We start from the raw sequence: 19,053 nt of genomic DNA on the forward strand, positions 1-19,053 counted from the left end.
GTTAGTTGCGTGAAAGCCTTGGGAGTATACTCTTTGATACTAGATCAGATAAATTTAGTGTGGTAGCCTTAAATAACATTATTTTTATATCTGGGAGCTCCAAACGATTTTTTTGATATTTCTCCATGGGGCCTAAATGGCGAAAGTATACTATCAAAAGAGTTAAATAGGTTTTAAGAAAGCAACAACAAACGTCGCCGTGTATATTTACCTTTAGGCCCACGTATTCTGACAGCTAACTTGCCTGCACCAGCACCCTGTGTTTCTACCAAGAATCGACTCTGATAATTAGATATCAGACCATTCTCTATACCAGGACCAAACGCCCGAACTTTACTCGCATCCGGTGGTTCAACAATTCTTATTATAAAGGGACTACCTGAAAGCAAAGGGTAGACATTCAAATTTAACGGGATCATTTTCTATACTTTAGGGTATATAAAAGGGTATCCTACTAACCACCGACACTATAGTTCTTTCCTGTAAGTTAGTGTAAACTGGTCTTCATCTCTGTCAATTTTACGCCACTTAGTCAACATTTCTCTTGTCCATATTTTCGGGCCCGTAGCCACGGGGGGGGGGGGGGCGGCTTAGCCCCCGCAAAAATAGAATTAGCCCCCCCCCCCGCCCAAAATCGAATAAGCCCCCCCCCCCCCCCCACAAATATTTCGCCAACAATAATGATTTCTTAGGAGCGTTCTTAGCCCCTCCAAATTTTAAGAGCTGGCTACGGGCCCACATATTTTTGTCGATTTATTTAGGAAATCTTTTAAATTTTTGATGTCGAATAGCAAATCTTTCCCCAGTGGGTCACTTGTAGCAATACTTTTAGTAAGTAGTAAGACCGGATAGAACCTTTATTTTGTTGGGGGGGGGGGGGGCGTTGGTCTACGCCAGACCAACGGAATCTATGCCTGTATAGCTCCAGATTCTTTCTACTCAAAATAACGAATCTTCCCGAAAGCTTGAAGAAAATCTATATTCAAATACACTTCTTCGATTCTAGACCAAACACTGCCGTGGAAAATTTCAGGGTGTGGCGAGGAAGGACGGGAAAGAGAACATTTAGAATCGCTATAAAAAACGAAACGAGCTACATTTCTAAAATCATGTGTGGTGAGGAAGGACGAGAAAGACAAAATTTAGAATTGCTATAAAAAAACGAAACGAACTATATTTCTAAAATCGTGGCAAACGATTACTAGTTTATGTCAAGGTATGGTATCAAGCGGTCCATTGTCATGATCTTATAACACAGTACCCAAGAATACAACCCCTGACATCCAAACGTAAACTGTACCTGGGACATCCGTTCCGTCAAATTGTACTATTAGAAGATATTTTCCTGGTTCTGTTGGTCGAACCCAGATTACAAATTCACCATTCTCTTCATCTTTTACATGACATTCAGCTTGATGATGTTGACTACTACATATAGCTGTTATTGCACCTGAAACATAAAGCATGACATTCATCTGGGTGATGCTGACTACTACATATAGCTGTTATTGCACCCGAAACATAAAGCATGACATTCATCTGAGTGATGCTGACTACTACATATAGCTGTTATCACACCTGAAATATAAAACATGACATCCGCCTGGATGATGTTGACCACTGTATATTCCAACCGCCAAGAGATATTTTACGTCCCATCCGAAAGACTAAATAATGTTCGTTATCAGACCTACGGTCATGCGTCACTGACAAGGGGAAGCCTGAATGAAAAATCCCGAGGAACTTTATCAGCCAAAACCGGGATCGAATCGGAGACCTCCTTAGTCACTGACCCACCGTGGCCCCCAGCATAAAGGCAGAGGTTAACGAAAGGTAATGAGAATTTGCTTACCAACTGTTTTGGAATTGAGAATTCGTTTGGAACCCTTAGAAATAAGATGCGTTAACTAGTCTTTGTTGTTACGAAATTTTCTTACCAGGACCGGCTTCTTTAGCGTCGACACAGACTGGAACATCTTCCCCAGCAATACCTCCTTTCAGACCATCACCATAGACACTAACTTTAGCTGCTGCACCTTTATCTCCTATAGAGAGTTTAACTGGACATTCTGGTAGAAGTTGATTAGACCAATACACATACAATAAAAATCCTCCTGTACAAAACAATAATACGAGAATAATTATTATAGGTTACAAGATAAATTTGATCAAATGTGTAAAATGGTATAAAATATTTCGATTTCCAACTGTAAGGGATATTAAAAATAAATGTTGCTAATGGTAACGTCCATGGACTCCCCATACCAGACTGTGTGTACTGCACCACAGACAAGGGGAAACCAGGTTGGAAAATCCGAGGAAACCCGGTTGGAAAACCGTTTGAAAATTCGAGGAAACCAGGTAGAAAATCCGGGGAAAATAGGCTGGAAAATCCGAGGAAACCAGGTTAGAAAATCCAGGGGAATCAGGTTGGAGAATCCAAGGAAATCAGGTTGGCAAATCCGAGGAATCCGAGGAAATCAGTTTGGAAAATCAGGGAATCCAGGTTGGCAAATCCGAGGAAACCAGGTTTAGAAATCCGGGAAACCAGATTGGAAAATCCGAGGAAACCAGGTTAGAAAATCCGGGGAAACTAGGCTAGAAAATCCGAAGAAACTTTTTTGGTCAGTACCAAATGTAATTACGCAAGGTTAAGATTTTAAAGTTTGATTTGACTTGGCAATATATGACCTACATGTACATCTATACCTGTTATATCTATAGACTTACCTGTAATATATGACGCACATTGACTTATAGATCAGGAGCCCAGGGGTTTAACCTAGCTGAAAAGTGTACCAATTTTCTCCTATATGGTATCAATGTATGTATATCTGGTATCATCAGAATGTAAGTCTGCCGGGTTTCTGGTGGTGGGTGTGGTATTCCACGCCCAAAATGCCATGCCCCTCAACTAGGCTAGATCAGCTCAAAAGTGTACCACATGAAAATCGTACAGCAGTGTACCGTACAGACACGCCCAAAATGCCCCCGCCCCCCGCCCCCCGCCCCCACTACGATAGATTAACCGGCACTGTTCCCGTGGTCCAAAAAATTAAAAATTGTGCCAGGATGCGTAAAATACTAATACCTAGCACGTATGGAAGGGGCGATACTCTACGGTTTCAGGAACAATTTTTTTTTTCAAAAACGCATTTTTAGCCCCATAAAACGTTTTATGCCCAAAAATCAATTTCCTGTAACCGCAGTTTATCGCCTCTTCCATACGTGCTAGATATTAGTATTCAACGCATCCTGGTTAAAAATTTAAATTTTTAGAACACGGGAACAGTGCCCGCTAATCTAGCTTAGTTGGGGGCGTGGCATTTTGGGGCGTGTCTATTAGGGGTAACCCATCGCACAAACTGTCTGGCAGTGATCATTTATGATTCCTGTGGTGGTACTGAACAACTCCAAAGCTGTTTTAGGTGGTACAGATTTCAGCTAATCTAGCCTAGCTGTGGGCTGGAAATTAGATAACTCTTGTCAGGGATACTCTACCACTAGAAATGTCTGTTACGAGTGTTTTTGTAACACCTGAAGATGTACCGTAAACTGCTGTACGATTTTCATGTGGTACACTTTTGAGCTAATCTAGCCTAGTTGGGGTGCATGGCATTTTGGGCGTTGAATACCACACCCACCACCGGAAACCCGGCAGACTTACATCCTGATGATACCAGATATACATACATTGATAACATATAGGAAAAAATTGGTACACTTTTCAGCTAGGTTAACCCCCTGGGCTCCCGGTCTATTAGCTGTAATATGTGACATATTGTACATCTGTATTTGTTATATTTATAGACTTACCTGTAATATGTGACGTATATGTACACCTGTATCTATTATATTTAATATCTTTAACATTAACATCAACTGTATTCTTCACACCTTTTAATACAACACGACATTTACCTGAAACATGAATTATTCTGATCTTGTAATCACAAAGATTTCTAGTAATCATTTTATTTCCGGGAATGCAGGATGAACAAAACTGTAGAAACCAGCCCGAACAAACGATACGAGAACAGGAAACAAACAATTCAAATAGATACACATATAGAGCCCGTCTTCATTCGCCCAGTTCGGAGCAGAATAGTAGGACGTTAAATTCCATTTCATTTCATTTCACATATATATAGACTTATATTTATCTCCAAAAATTCCCGGAAAACAGAGAGAGAGAGGGAGAAATGGTGTTTAACGTTCACTTCGGGACTAACATATGGTTTAATTTTATTTCAATAATTCGCTTGCGCGTAGGGGTCTTTAGCAGTGGGAGGAAACCGGAGGACCCGGAGAAAACCCAAGAGTTTGGACAGGCGACCCTACTCCTTGTCACGTACAACCGGGGATTCGAAACCACGACAGTTGGCTCAATGACAGGCCTTATGATACAGCGCGCACGTGCTAACCATTCGGCCACCCAACCCCCTCCCGGGAAACAATTGAAGAGAACTTTGAATTACTAAGAGAGGGATATCAAAACAAATTGTTTTAAACTTAAAACTGAACAAAGTGTTGCTTCACCAACTGCTAGGGCTAGACAACTTAGGATATTTAGAACTGCGTGCTATGTACCCACACAGTAAGTAAACTTCGGGAAGGACATTGATGGTAAATTGATGTTGAATTTTCGAACTCCTCTAGATTGCGGGTCCTGTGTGGTTGTAGAGTTCACACACCCCTAAGACCGGAACTGGATCTAAGATCACACCAGGGATAGTCAGACATGAAAAATTGTCACTATACAACTTCGAAACTTACGTATTCAGAAAAGAATTTCCCCCTTATCAATTTGTAGAATAATTCCAAGACTGCATCGAATAAACTTACTCAAAGTAGTAGTAGTGGGGTGGAAGAATCCCTGGTACAGTGCAAGAGCGAAAAGGAAACAATCCCTCGAAAATAATCCAAAATAAAATACCCTAGCAACACACTGATAAGACTGTACAGTAGAAGTTCCAGTTGATAAATGGCTGTCACACGAAACGCGTCCAGGAAAAATAAAACTTTAAGAACTTCTAATAAGTCTTATGGGTGTGTTGCTAGGGGATTTTATTTTTGAATTTGAAGAATATTGGAACCTGGATTTACCTGGACCAGCCAGTCTACCATCCACTATAAATTCAGCCATGATACCTTTCCTCGCCCTCTTACACCCTTCTCCTCTTAGAACAACCTTATTATGATCGACTGGAAGAACGGGACCATCACAATAAGCTAGTATTGGTGATACAGCTAGCGGTGATTCATTCCAATAGATGTGAATATAATGGTCACCTGAAACACGAAAATATTGGACATTTGAAATAAAATGGAGGTTAACATCCTAATTGTCTGCACCAAGCGAAATAATGAAGACGGACATGGGTCGTGCAGTGTGCTATGGGGGCAATTGTGCCCTTACAGCAGCCTTTCAGCTTTCAAAGGTTCCAAAGGCCAAGGGTTCTTTCACATGCACGCCAACGTCATGAGTGGTACTCGGCTTTAAGACCAATCGCAACAAGCGCAAACCACGGGAGGTGGGAGAGTGGGAATGACAAAGTGGTCTAGGTTGTCGCGTTTCGAACTCAAGCTGGCCGGTCACGTGGTTTCTATTTCTGGTATAAGCGTATGTAGCCTTCTCAACCTCGTGGGTTTACTTCAGGTACCCCTGTATCCCCCCACATGAAAAACCATTGCGCATGCGCTAAGCGAAACAAAATAAGACGAAGAAGAAGCACAAACCACGCTAGAAAATCCGATGGAACTTCCCAGTATCTAATCCATGACGGCTTAGTGAGCCAGTATCCCACACCCACTGAGCCACCGTGGCTTTCAAGCAGCAATTAAAGCAATGGCGTGTCAGTTTTACATAGATATTTTCATATCGTTACTGGTTTTCCTACCAACCTTTTTGTTCTGCTTGAAATGTAACTGTTGCTGTGTCAGTACTTTGTTCAACTTTGGCTGCTCGTTTACCAGATGGACTCAGTATTTCTGATCTTAACTTTCCTTTAAATATAAAAATATAAAAAATTAGATAATACTAAATATAAAAACTTGATTCAAATAAAAAGATAAATGGGCCGACAAGAACCTTTTTCTGGATGACCAGGTAAAGTTGCTTAAATACAGCAAAGAGCAAAGCCTATTTTAAGTAAAAGTAGACTTTGCTGGCTCGCTAGCCTGGAGATCGAGTGTTCGATCCCTGCATTGGCCGAGAAAGTTAATCCAGATTTTCCGGCGTGGTTCCCCTTTGTCAGGAGGGCCTGTAAAGGACAGCTGTCTAGTCGTGTGGATGGGACGAAAATTTCCCCATAGCACACTGTATATGTCCGCCTTCATTAGCCTAGTTCGGAGCAGAACAGTAGAACGTTAAACCCCATTTCATTTCATTTGTATATAAGCAACAATTTGTATCTGAGAACAACTAATTCATTCATTCAAACCAAAGTAGTAAAAGTTCCCAAAAAGTCACAACTTTAAGAAGGTTGAGTAGAAGTTTTGTTTTTACAATAAGACATTTCCCAAATGCAAAGTATATACCATTTAATATTGACTGTGGGTTTTATTACACTTACCTGGCCCAGCGTTAACTATATTAAACATTAATTTGGTATCTGTTTTATAATCTAACACCAAGAAACCGTTTTCATCTTTTAAATCTGATAAATCTGTTATCATTGCTATAGATGATTGGTCCGATACTTGAACATAATACGGACTACCTTAAAAACACAAAATATTTTATAACCTAAAACAATTCGTGATTCCTCGACAAATTCCGGTAATTTCCGGCATATTCAAATCATAAACCAGCATCATGCTGGCGGAAGTGTTAATCCAGACACGTGAAGAGACTCGCTCAATATATAGGGATAGTGCTAAATGATAAGGCCTATATTAAGGGCTAAATCTATTTGTTAAGGCCAGCTCAATTTTTGTCAAGGTCACAAAATGTTATCAAGGCTAGCGCTAATCCCAACCCTAACCCTGGACCTTGCCAACAACCACGACGTGCCCTAAACTTATTTACATCTCAGCGACCTTGACAAACATTGAGCTGGCCTTAACAAATAGATTTAGCCCTCAATATAGGACAAATCACTAAACACAAGTCACTAGTAGGGTCAAACAGTTCTATAAAATGTTGTCCAATATCTACTAGTTTAGGATTTGCTAGATATTAATATGTATTTCAATCTGATTAAAATACAGATCTATATTTCGTTTCGTTTTTTTTTATACTTTCGATGGCCTACACTACATGAAGATCTGACAAGTTATAGCGATAGGTCACGTCAGGGGTCAAAAGACCGACTTATGACCCTATGATGTCAGACATTTGATTAACCAATCAGCATTGATGTTACTAGTGGATTACCCACAGTTCCGTGCAAAACACGCCTAAAGCTCGCCGTATTAGACCGTTTCATTGGCTTATCCCTGACACCATTAAGAACACGAGTTAAATAACAACTCTTCCAGATCCAAGTGTAGTAAAGACAAGTAAAACGAAATTTTGAACTATAAAAACGAAACGAAATAGGATCTGTGTTTTAACCAGATTGATATGTATTCATTATTATCCCGGTTGATGCAGAAAAGTAGGACAGTAAACCCCATTTTATGTTTAAAGATACGCTATATACGATTTAGATCAGGGACTGGTTGTTCTTGCTACAGTAGTTCAATAATAGATAATGCAAAAGGAATATACTGAAAATTTCATTCAAATTACTTTATTTTTGAGTCAATTTATTACTGTTTGTAGGTTTGACAAGATGTGTTCATTGACTTTTTATTATCGTAACCACGGTGCTGGTTATTCGAATCTTAGTCTGGCTTCTTTATTTTTTAATTAAATCATTAAAAGACCGAACAGTTCTAATCTACTTAAAAGCGGAGCCATCCGATGGCATCGCGAGTTGATTATGGTCTTGTCAAGTTAACAAATGTCTAATTAATAATTTAGATAACATTTAAGGCATAAAGAAAGACCTGCAATAGGCAGATTTAGCTCTTGCATAATGTATGTTTAATAGTTTATATAGCATTTAAGGCCTAAAGAAAGACCTGCAATAGGCAGATTTAGCGCCTGAATAATGCCTCTTTATGTATTTCAACCCATACCCTGTTCAAAATTATATAAATCATAAAAAATATACCTTTAACTCTTAGTCCACTAAATGATAAATTGATGACGTATTGCCCGGCTTTAAAAGGGATATATTCATATTCATAATACCCTTCAAACAGTCGACTTTCTTTCATTTTAACATCCTCATTATTCACTTAAAAAAAAAAAAAACAATTTTTTATGAATTTAACATTTCATCGTGTTTTAATGTTAAGCAATTAACATTGGTTGACATGCAACTAAACATAAAAAGGTAAAACAATTTAATACTTTTCATAAAACAATTTCATTGAAATGTCACGAGCTATTATGTGTAGTAACCCGTGATTGTATTCCATGTATAAATGAAATGAAATGGGGTTTAACGTCCTACTGTTCTGCTCCTATGCTGGGCTAATGAAGACGGGCATACGCCATTCAGTGTGCTATGAAGAAAATTTTGCCCGGCAGCGGCACTATCACCTACTCTCATATCGAATTCCAACTGCCAAGGGATCTTTTACGTGCATTCCAATGTATACACGGGACCTCGGTTTTTCGTTTCATCCGAAGGACTAGACAGCTGTCCTTATCAGGCCCTCCGTCCTGCATCATTGACAAGAGGAAACCACGCCGGACAATCTGGATAAACTTTCTCGGCCAATGCAGGGATCGAACACCCAACCTCCAGGCTAGCGAGCCAGCGTCCATGTATATAGTGAGGCAGGTTAGCAAGTTGATGTGGTGGTCTCGCCACCTTTTTCTAGATCCTACCCATTGCCTTAGCTTGGTAGGCACTACCACTTCCCCCAATTATACTATGGCGGCCATCTTGGATCTTCAAGATTTCAGCCATGTAAAAACCTATATCTACGGTACCGATGTCTCAGCGTTTAAACCACTTAGGATCGCAATGTTGATTGTCTATACCAATATTTTCAGGGTCAAGGAATAACATTATAACATCCAGAAAAAGGCACTACTTGCTCCATATATCTCCATTTACTAGGGAACATTAAGAGCACACTGAATGTCTTTTTTCAACTTTTACGAACGGCTTCAATATTGTGTTTATAAAAGCAATCTGTTTCTTTTTAGTTGGTATAATTGTATTCCTGGAACCTCAAAATGTCCAAGATGTAGGTTTCTGTACCAGGACCAAGGTTGCAATCCGAACCTTTTCAGAAGCTGAGATAAGATATAAGAATTCGCATTTGGTTTAGATTTTCAAATTCGATGAATGTTTTCTTGTTTATGTTAATAAAAACAACCAATCTGATTAAAATACAGATCTATATTTCGTTTCGTTTTTTTTTTTATATATTTTCGATGGCCTACACGATCTGACCGGTTGTAGTGGAAGGTCGCGTCTGTGGTCATACGAGCGGCTTTTTACCCTATGACCTCAGACATATGATTAACCAATCAGCGTTGGTGTGTCTAGTGGGTTACCCACAGTTCCGTGTATCTTACGCCAAAGACTCGCCGTAACAGACCGTTTCATTGGCTAATCCCTCATATCATCCAGAACGCGGTTATATAACAGATCCAAGTATTGTAAAGACAAGTAAAACGAAATTTCGAACTATTAAAAAGAAACGAAATAGAATCTGTGTTTTAATCAGATTGTAAAAGCAATCAAATCCTTTTCTAGATGGAACAATTTTATTTCTTGATCCTGGAAATGTAGGTTTAGACACCAAAATTGAGATGCTAAGTGGTTTGAAAGGTGACATATTGGTCGATATAGGTTTTTACATAGCGAGAAATTTGAAAATCCAAGATGGCTGTCATAATATACATGTATCTAGATTGTATAATTACATTCCTTGACCCAGAACATGTTGTTTTAGATACCTAGACCGCGATCCTAGGATATTGCTAAATATAGACATGTAAAGAGGGGAAATCTTGAATCTTGAGAATCCAAAACGACTCCCATAAGATGTTTTGGGCGGTGGGGGTGGGGTGGGGCTATCCATAATATGTTGGTTTATTTTTTTTTTCGGGGGGGGGGGGGTATATCAAAAATAAAACGCTAAGCATCTGGGGAAAATCGACGATGCATTTGCTCGGAACGTTCAATTCCATTTCAAATCCGGTTCTAAGCTGCCTGATTGAAAATGTCGCTGTGTCAATTCTAAATGTCATGAAAGGAAATTAAGATGTCAGTTAAAGGCCAAGTGCAATTAAAAGGGAAAAAACCCTCTTGTGATGAAATTTCATCTACGTTAGATGTGAAGTGGTGTCTGAAGTTCTAAACGCTAGAACGCCTCGACATACGGTGCTTGCCTCCGTGACCTATGCGCTCCGGCATACGGTGCTTGCTCTCACCACCTATACGATTCGACATATGGCGCTTGCCTTCATCATCTATACGATTCGACATACGGTGCTTGCCCTCACCACCTTTACGATTCGACATACGGTGCTTGCCCTCACCAACTATACGATTCGACATACGGTGCTTGCCTCCATCACCTAAACGATTCGACATACGATGCTTGCCTCCATCACCTAAACGATTTGACATACGGTGCTTTTCTCCATCACCTAAACAATTCGAAATACGGTGCTTGCCTCCGTGACCTATGACATACGTTGCTTGCCTCCGTGACCAATACGCTTCGACATACGTTGCTTGCCTCCGTGAAATATATGATTCGACATACGGTGTTTGCCTCCGTGACCTATACGCTTCAACATACGTTGCTTGCCCTCACCACCTATACGATTCGACATACGGTGCTTGCCTCCATCACCTAAACGATTCGACGTACGAAGCTTGCCTCCATCACCTATACGATTCGACATACGATGCTTTCCCTCATCACCTATACGCTTCGACATACGGTGCTTGCCTCCATCACCTATACGCTTCGACATATGGTGCTTGCCTCCATCACTTAAACGATTCGACACACGATGCTTGCTTCTGTCTCCTATATGATTCGACATACGGTGCTTGTCTCTGCTATCAATTCAATTCGACGACATACCTGCGTTGCTTGCGGCCGTGAAAATTTCTCGGGAAACCCCCTAACCCCTCTTAACGATATAAAAATTGGGTTTTATACCCCAAGGAATCTTGCAAATTCAGTGGACACCACAAAGCAATCTTAGACTTAAGTTAAGAATTTACTCGACTATCAATCACTGTTTATGAGGAATATCTTTGATCAAGAAACATATAGTTTCCTATTGATGTATTTGATATAATAAAACAACAAAAGTTTTATAAAAGGGCTATAATTTAGTTAAAATAAGGCGAACAATTTTTGTGAAACCGGGGGCCTGGTTTAAGATGCTCGATGACATTTACAGTTAGGGGAATGAAATATATTAAAAGTCTGCACTTAAAGATACATTATGTAAGATTTAGATAAAGAGTTGGCCATTCTTACTATAATAGTTCGAAAAAAGATAATGTAAAATGAATAATCTGAAAATTTAATTCAAATTACTCTATTATGAGCTAAGATATTAGCCTCTGAAGGTTTGACAAGACGTGTGCAATAATTTCAACCACCGTACTGGTTGTTCGAAGCTAAGTCTCGCTTCTCCATTTTTGAATTAAATCAAAATAATGCTGAACCTTTCTAATCTATTTAATATCAGAGAAATCTGATGCCATCGACCTGGATAAGTTAATTAATGTCTTATTAATAATTTAGATAACATTTCAGGTCTAAAGAAAGGCCTGTAATAGACAGATTTAGCTCTTGCATAATGTATGTTTAAAGATATATTACCTTTTATAGAGACAGAAAGATTTCCTTTAACTTTATTGGTATTAACAGTGAACGTTGCCTTCTCTCCTTTAACAGCTTTAAATAAACCATCACCACTGGTTACAACCTGGCTCGTGTCATGTACTTCAATATATATTGGACTACCTGTAAAATAGTCTTATCTTTAAAATAAACAGCAGAGAGCGAGCGAGAGAGAGAGAGAGAGAGAGAGAGAGAGAGGGGGGGGGGGGTAACGTCCATTTGACACAAACTATGTCATAAAATGCACAGTGTATACTTTCTTTTGGACATTAGTATATGTTGATTATAAATTAGATCTTTTATTGATGCTTTGGGACATGATAACTTTGGTTCTAATTAACTTGGTGTATAGTTTCATCACATCTATACCTTGACTAAGTTTGATAATGAGCATTTTCAGCTCTGGGTAAGCAGAGCGATAAGCATTTTGATTGTAATTGATTGATAAAGTCTGATTTCTGAAATAGATATTATAGGTAAAATTAATTATATTTATGATATGTTCGTTAAAAAAGTATTAACATTAGTGTTACTTTGCTCTTATTTTTTGAAAAAAATTTCACAAGTTGATTTCCTTTATTTTGTTAATGTAGAATGGTAATGAACTGCTCTTTTCATTTTCTTTGTTTTATTTGTTTCGTTTGAATTTGATTTATCTGTTTAGCTTTTGATTGTTTAATTTTTGTTAATGAAGTTGATTCTTTTAAACTTCGTTTTTTTATTTTTGAACTCTACTTGGTGTAGGTGTTCATCAGGTAATACCTCGACTGAGTTCAATATAGAGATTAGCCGGTTGATTTGTTGGATATAAACCTTTGAATAATAGCGCCTAACAGGCAGCTGTGTTTAATTATGTTCTCCTGATTTTGATTGTTTCTGTGTGTTTGAAGTATATGTTTGTGACATGCGCTTAGAAACACTTCACGTGTAATGAAGCGCTATATAAATCGAACAATAATAATAATAATAATAATTTCTGGACGAACATATGTTCAATTATATTTCAATAATTCGCTTGCGCGTAGGGGTCTTTAGCAGTGGGGGGGGACCAGAGGACCCGGAGGAACCCCATGAAAGACCCCGACCTCCATTCTCCGATGTAGAATTAGGTCGTGCAGGTGAAAGTTTCTTTGGCCCTTGGAATTGGAATGGTAGACACTACAAGGGTTAGGGTTGGATCAAACGTTAAGCCCCCTCCCCTCTAACCCTAACTTAGATTCCCAATGCATCAATACATCACACCACCTACCCAATCAGTCTATACGGTCTGGTCACCCCAAGTGGTCCAATCTCCCCAACTGATCTGATCACCCCCAACCGAACCAATCTCCCCACCCAACCTGATCACCCCAACCTTGTCCCAAACAGGCCGGATCACCCCAACCAGACCAATCACCCCACTCGACCTGATCACCCCAACCCGTCACTTCACCCGGACCAATCACCTCATTCGACTTGACCACCAAAACCTGTCTAACTTCGCAAACAGGCCTGATCACCCCAACCGGTACAAACTTCCCAACTGATAACCCGAACCGGCTTGATCACCCCAAGCGACCTGCGAATGGACAGTGCCGATGAAAAGTTACCTGAGATATTTTCTTCGTACATTTCCCCCGCAACTTTGTATCTCCCAGCAATCTTTGGACAAAATGTCAGCTCTGTATGATGACCGATCGTATTTGTTTCAAAATCCCCGAGTGGTCGATCTTGCTTATCGTACACTTGAAGGTCAACTTCGTCACTTCCTGCCTCGCTACTGTCGACAGTAAATGTGGCTTTCTCGCCCACCAATAAATAATCTGGTCCAATCAAAGTACAGGTATTGGGGTTAAACACATTGAAGAAAAGTTCGTCACTAGATTTATGTCCATTCATATAGATCGTCACTCTCCATTTTCCTATAATTAAAGATCCATTATGTAAGATTTAAATAAAGAGCTGACCGTTCTTGAGTATAATAGTTCAAAAATAGATAATGCAAAATGAATATATTGAAAATTTCATTCAAAGTACTTGATTCTGAGCCAAGTTATCACTCTTTGTAGTTTTGCCAAGATGTGAGCATTGATTGTGTAGTATCGTAACGACCATACTGGTATATTTGAGGCTTAGCGTCGCTTTCCTTTTTTTAAATCAAATCATTAAATGGCCGAACCGTTCTAATCTAGTTCAAATCATGAGTATCCGATGGCAACGAGTTGATTATGGTCTTGTCGTGTTATAAGGGTTAGGTAAAATTTATCCAACCGATTAACGACCAGAAGATTATTACCATTGATATTTGGAAATCGATATAAGAGTAGGCCGTAGTGCCGCTGTCCGGGCAAAATTCCCTCATAGCACACTGTATGGCGTATGCCTGTCTTCATTAGCCCAGTTCGGAGCAGAACAGTAGGACATTAAACCCCATTTCATTTAATTTCTTCTGTCAAGCATTTTAGCAAGTGTTTAAAATAAGTTTTACATCCGTTCAAAAAATGGATAGGATAGTTACGGTTACAAGCTAAACGATCAGAGATGAATATAGATTTATATAGAAAATATAAATTTTTCATTTTCAACTCAGCAGGTTTGTCAAGGAGTTGAAAGAAACATTGCTTGATTTGATTTTAATAAAAACTCAATTTGTTACAGAAAAAATGACTCGCGTGACGCCAGCGAAGTTTGAGTTCCCTGCCAGGTCTTTTCCCCTTCTAACCCAAGCCAACCGTCCACCATAACGGTAACAATCATTGAGATAAAGGTCTTAAAAATAACCAACGTCTGGTTAGTGAACTGTTTCAATGGCATTTAGTAATTGAACTAGAGTATACAGGTCACAATTCTATGGAATACAATTAATTACTGCTTATTACTGAGCGACGTTTCGACAACCCTAGCTTGATAATAATTAGAGAAGCCTAGTCGAAACGTCGCTCAGTAAAAAGCAGTAATTGTATTCCACAGAATTGTGACCTGTATAGTCTGGTTAGTGAGGAAGGACGGGGGGGGGGGGGGGTCCTCAACCTAGGAACTTTTGAAAAATAGGTGTTGTGCGGGGGGAGTCAATCTTGACCCAAATATAATATTCTAGAACAAACATCACCCCGAGCAACGAAAAGCTGAAACTTTATACATGTACTTCAATAGAAACGAACAATGCTATGACGTGGAACTAGGTAATTTAACCGTATTAACATTTTATGTAAAGTACAAAGTACATATTATATAATTTGTACCACTTGATCCAGCTCATGTACATCTTCAATGAATCATGTGGTGCTTACATCTGATGTATGTAGTCCTCTTTAATTCTAAAGCTATTTAATAATTGAAATTATTGACTTTGTCAACATGACATTCTGGCTAATGATTTATACACACCCAGATCTTCATGTGGACGTATAATGTCGTCGCCCCCGTCTGTCCGTCCGGTCACATTTGTTTATGGACATTTTACAGGTCTCGGTTCCTTTCGATATTCGCGTGTATCTGACCACAACTTCCTGGATTATGGTCCCAGATTGTACGAAAAATCACATTTTTAGTTGTGGATCCTCTAGAGGTTACAATTTTTATCCAATTTTAAAAAACATTTCAATATGTCGCCGTTACACCGTAATGAGGATTGAGATCGAAATTACGATAAATTGAAACGAAACTACCCAATAAAATTGACAAAAGTTGTACGCAAATAGTGTAAAAGTAATACGAGGGTTGATATTAAAATGTTATACATTACCTACGATCCGTGGTCTGATGGATCCAATTATTACGTCATTGGTTTTAATTACAGGAACGTCCTCTGTTTTACCTACTGGATTCGTCGAGGTTATAGATATACTCGTATCTTTAGCACGTGACACGTCAACCTGAATATAAACAACTTATCAACAACTTATCTATATGCCTAAATATTGAACAGTTTTGTTTCCTGTAAATTGAGAGAGAGGAATGGGGTTTAACGTCCACTCGACACAAACTAGATCATTTCGGGACTAACACATGGTTCAATTTTATCTCAATACTTCGCTTAGGCGTAGGGGTCTTTAGCAGTGGGAGGAAAACGGAGGACCCGGAGAAACCCCCTGAGGTTTGGACAGGCGACCCTACTCCTTGTCACGTACAACCGGGGAATCGAAACCACACCAGTTGACTCAATGACAGACCTTATGATACAACTACAGCCAACAAATTGGGTGCTCGGGGTCTAGCGATCTAACTGTGTGCTTTAGATCTTGTCTGTCATGAAGTCAAGTGGTGTGGTTTCGATCCCAAGCCTGTATGTGACGAAGAATAGGGTCGCTTGCCTAACCTCGTGGGGTTTTCTTCGCCCCCCCCCCCTCCTCCACTGTTAAAGACACCCAGAAGCAAGCGAATTATTGAATCAAAAATGTAGCATATGTTAGTCCCGAAATGACCTGGTTTGTTTCAAATGGACGTTTAACTCCGATTCTCTCTCGGAGTTGTTCGGTGTGGTTTACCGCTGTCAGTGGTGCACGACTAGGGGCCTCAGTGGTGCACGACGAAGGGCCTCAGTGGTGCACGACGAAGGGACTGTGGTTCATAAAGGACAAACGTAATTTGGAAGATAGAAAATTGCCACCCTAGCATGTGGAATTTTGATAGGGTTCTTCTTTATAAAGAAATCTGTTTCATTTATCCTGGATTCTAATTGCATAATCAATAAACTAATTGGATAAACCAAAAACACCTTGTCAGTGACGCAGGACGTAGTGCCGCTGCCCGGGCTAAATTTCCCTTATAGCACACTGTATGGCGTATGCCCGTCTTCATTAGCCCAGTTCGGAGCAGAACAGTAGGACGTTAAACCGCATTTCATTTTACTAAACTCACTTGAAGTGATATCAGGTGTTCTAGAAAGAGTAAGTAAATTAGTGTTTGTTAATATAAAGTTGCTACACTGTATAAAATACCTTCACTTGCCATTGACCGTCCACCTTACAATATATATCATCACTTGATATTTTTATATTCGATAGATCAGCTACTACTTCAAACTCATCAGGGCTCCAAGTCATTTCTTCATTATCAAAATACACATGGATCTGAAATATATCACAAATTGACAATAAATCGCTTTGCTGAAAACTGTAAAAGTAGTACCCCCCCCCCCCCCGAAAGTTATTAAACTAAATTTAACTGTAAAATATTTCTTTATTATCAAAATACACATGGATCTAATATATATCACAAATTGACAATAAATCGCTTTGCTAAAAACTGTCTAACCTCGTGGGTTTTTCTTGGTCCTCCGGTTTCCTCCCACTGCTAGAGAACCCTACGCGCAGGCGAAGTAATGAAATAAAATTGAACCATATTACGTTAGTCCAGAAAATGACCTAGTTTGTGTCGAGTGGACGTAAAAGAAGGTCAGTGTCATAGGAGGAGGCAGATTCATTTTATTCATCATCATTTCATCATTTTTCACAAATAGTTTAATGTGTGTGCGCTATGGGCATTGTGGAGATGCAGGGAGGTGTGCAGGGAATTGGATGGACTTCAGTTTCTGTGGTTTTAAGTCTGGTAACTTCATTAAAACTAATGTTTTTTCATCGGTAAACAAGAGTGAGCAGACTCACAATGGCGGCCGTTTGTTTACATTCACGCTATGGTTGCAAGGAAGAAAACTTTACAAATCAAATTCAGAATTAAAGACACTTTCTTTTCAATACTGGACCCTAATAACATGTTTCATCCTCCTATGTGGTGATATTCAGCAAAATCCCGGCCCGTTTCAAGATAAAACTCTCAGTAACGCTGTCAACCCAAGAAAACTTGCAGGTAAAAGGTCACTCCAATTACCCTCATCATGTCAATGCAGTAATGACTCCTCCATTTGTAATTTGTGTACACTTCAATCCTTGCCTTTTTGGAATTCTTCAGTATCAGTAGTTAATTCCGGGCCTTCCTGTAGCGATGTAAAGAGTAAATATTCTGTGATCTCTGACTCTGTCTTTGATGGTTTACCTAAGAAAGGCTTGCAGTTTATACATTTAAATGCACGCTCACTCCTACCTAAACTCTCTGAACTCCGACTCATTGCTTCGAAAGTAAATGCAGCGGTCATAGCTGTTAGTGAAACTTGGTTAGACGATAGTATTACAAATGACGAAATTTACATCCAGAACTACAACATCATTAGAAAAGACAGAAACCGGCATGGCGGTGGTGTGTGTTTATATGTCCGATCTGACCTTGCTTCAACTAATAGAACAGACCTGGGTGACACTAATGAGGAATTTGTGTTTATCGATCTTCTGTTGCCGAAATCCTAACCTCTTCTAGTGGGTGTTGTGTACAGACCTCCAAACCATAATCATTTCCTAACTTCTTTCAAAGAATTCCTTTCAAATCTTAAAACAGACTATGAAACTATTATTCTTGGTGATCTAAACATATGCGTTACCAAGACTGAAACCGTGCAATGTAAAAATTACTTAGATCTTTTAAAGCTGTTTAACTTTACTCAAATAATCTCCGATTATACCAGAATTACTCTGAATACGAAAAGCATTATCGACCATATCATATGTAATTTTCCTGAAAAAAATTTGAAATCTGGGGTAATCCACTCAGGTTTGAGTGACCATTTCATAACATACTGTATTAGGAAATGTACAAAAACTCCTATAAATCTGCATAATACTGTGAAAATTCGATCTCTCCAAAATTATGATCGGGATGAATTCATAGAAAAGCTAACTTTTGCAAAATGGGAAACTTGTTTCAATTTAGGCAACGTCAATGAAGTGTGGTTGGGCTTTAAAAGTACTTTTTTGGAAATCTTAAATTCGGTTGCTCCAGTGAAAGAGGTTAGACTAAAACAGAGGACTGAGCCATGGATGTCATCCACCATTTTGGAATTAATTTCTAAAAGGGATTCGCTTTTGGCACGTTTCAAAAAATCTAAAAATGAATTTGATTACAAAAGTTTTTGTAAAGTAAGAAATAATACACAGAGGGTCATTAAAAGGGGAAAATGTACATTTTTGAGTAATAAACTGAACGAACACAAAAATAGCCCCAAAAATTTATGGAAAAATTTTAATTGAATTTGGCTATAAGAATGGCAAAAAGGCAAATGGTAATATTGTAATATCCAATGATGGTGTGAATGTCCATGACCAGAAAACTGTTGCAAATCTCTTCAATGAATTCTTC

General features: G+C 39.1%; 1 protein-coding gene across 1 annotated transcript in view; it reads right to left on the bottom strand.

Moving 5' to 3' along the window:
* Nucleotides 1-19,053, bottom strand: part of LOC126808626 (filamin-B) — a 46,810-nt gene that overhangs the window by 2,516 nt on the left and 25,241 nt on the right. Inside the window, exons 8-19 of the mRNA XM_050533512.2 lie at nt 16,806-16,937; nt 15,611-15,740; nt 13,476-13,787; nt 11,866-12,009; nt 8,163-8,288; nt 6,576-6,722; nt 5,905-6,006; nt 5,107-5,292; nt 3,817-3,921; nt 1,938-2,114; nt 1,301-1,450; nt 212-379 (exon numbers count right to left, since the gene is read on the bottom strand). Coding sequence (XP_050389469.2) covers nt 212-379; nt 1,301-1,450; nt 1,938-2,114; nt 3,817-3,921; nt 5,107-5,292; nt 5,905-6,006; nt 6,576-6,722; nt 8,163-8,288; nt 11,866-12,009; nt 13,476-13,787; nt 15,611-15,740; nt 16,806-16,937 — 1,879 coding nt within the window. The remainder of the gene's footprint in view (nt 1-211; nt 380-1,300; nt 1,451-1,937; nt 2,115-3,816; nt 3,922-5,106; nt 5,293-5,904; nt 6,007-6,575; nt 6,723-8,162; nt 8,289-11,865; nt 12,010-13,475; nt 13,788-15,610; nt 15,741-16,805; nt 16,938-19,053) is intronic.

Source organism: Patella vulgata, chromosome 1, assembly GCF_932274485.2.
Source record: "Patella vulgata chromosome 1, xgPatVulg1.2, whole genome shotgun sequence".
NCBI lineage: Eukaryota > Metazoa > Mollusca > Gastropoda > Patellidae > Patella > Patella vulgata.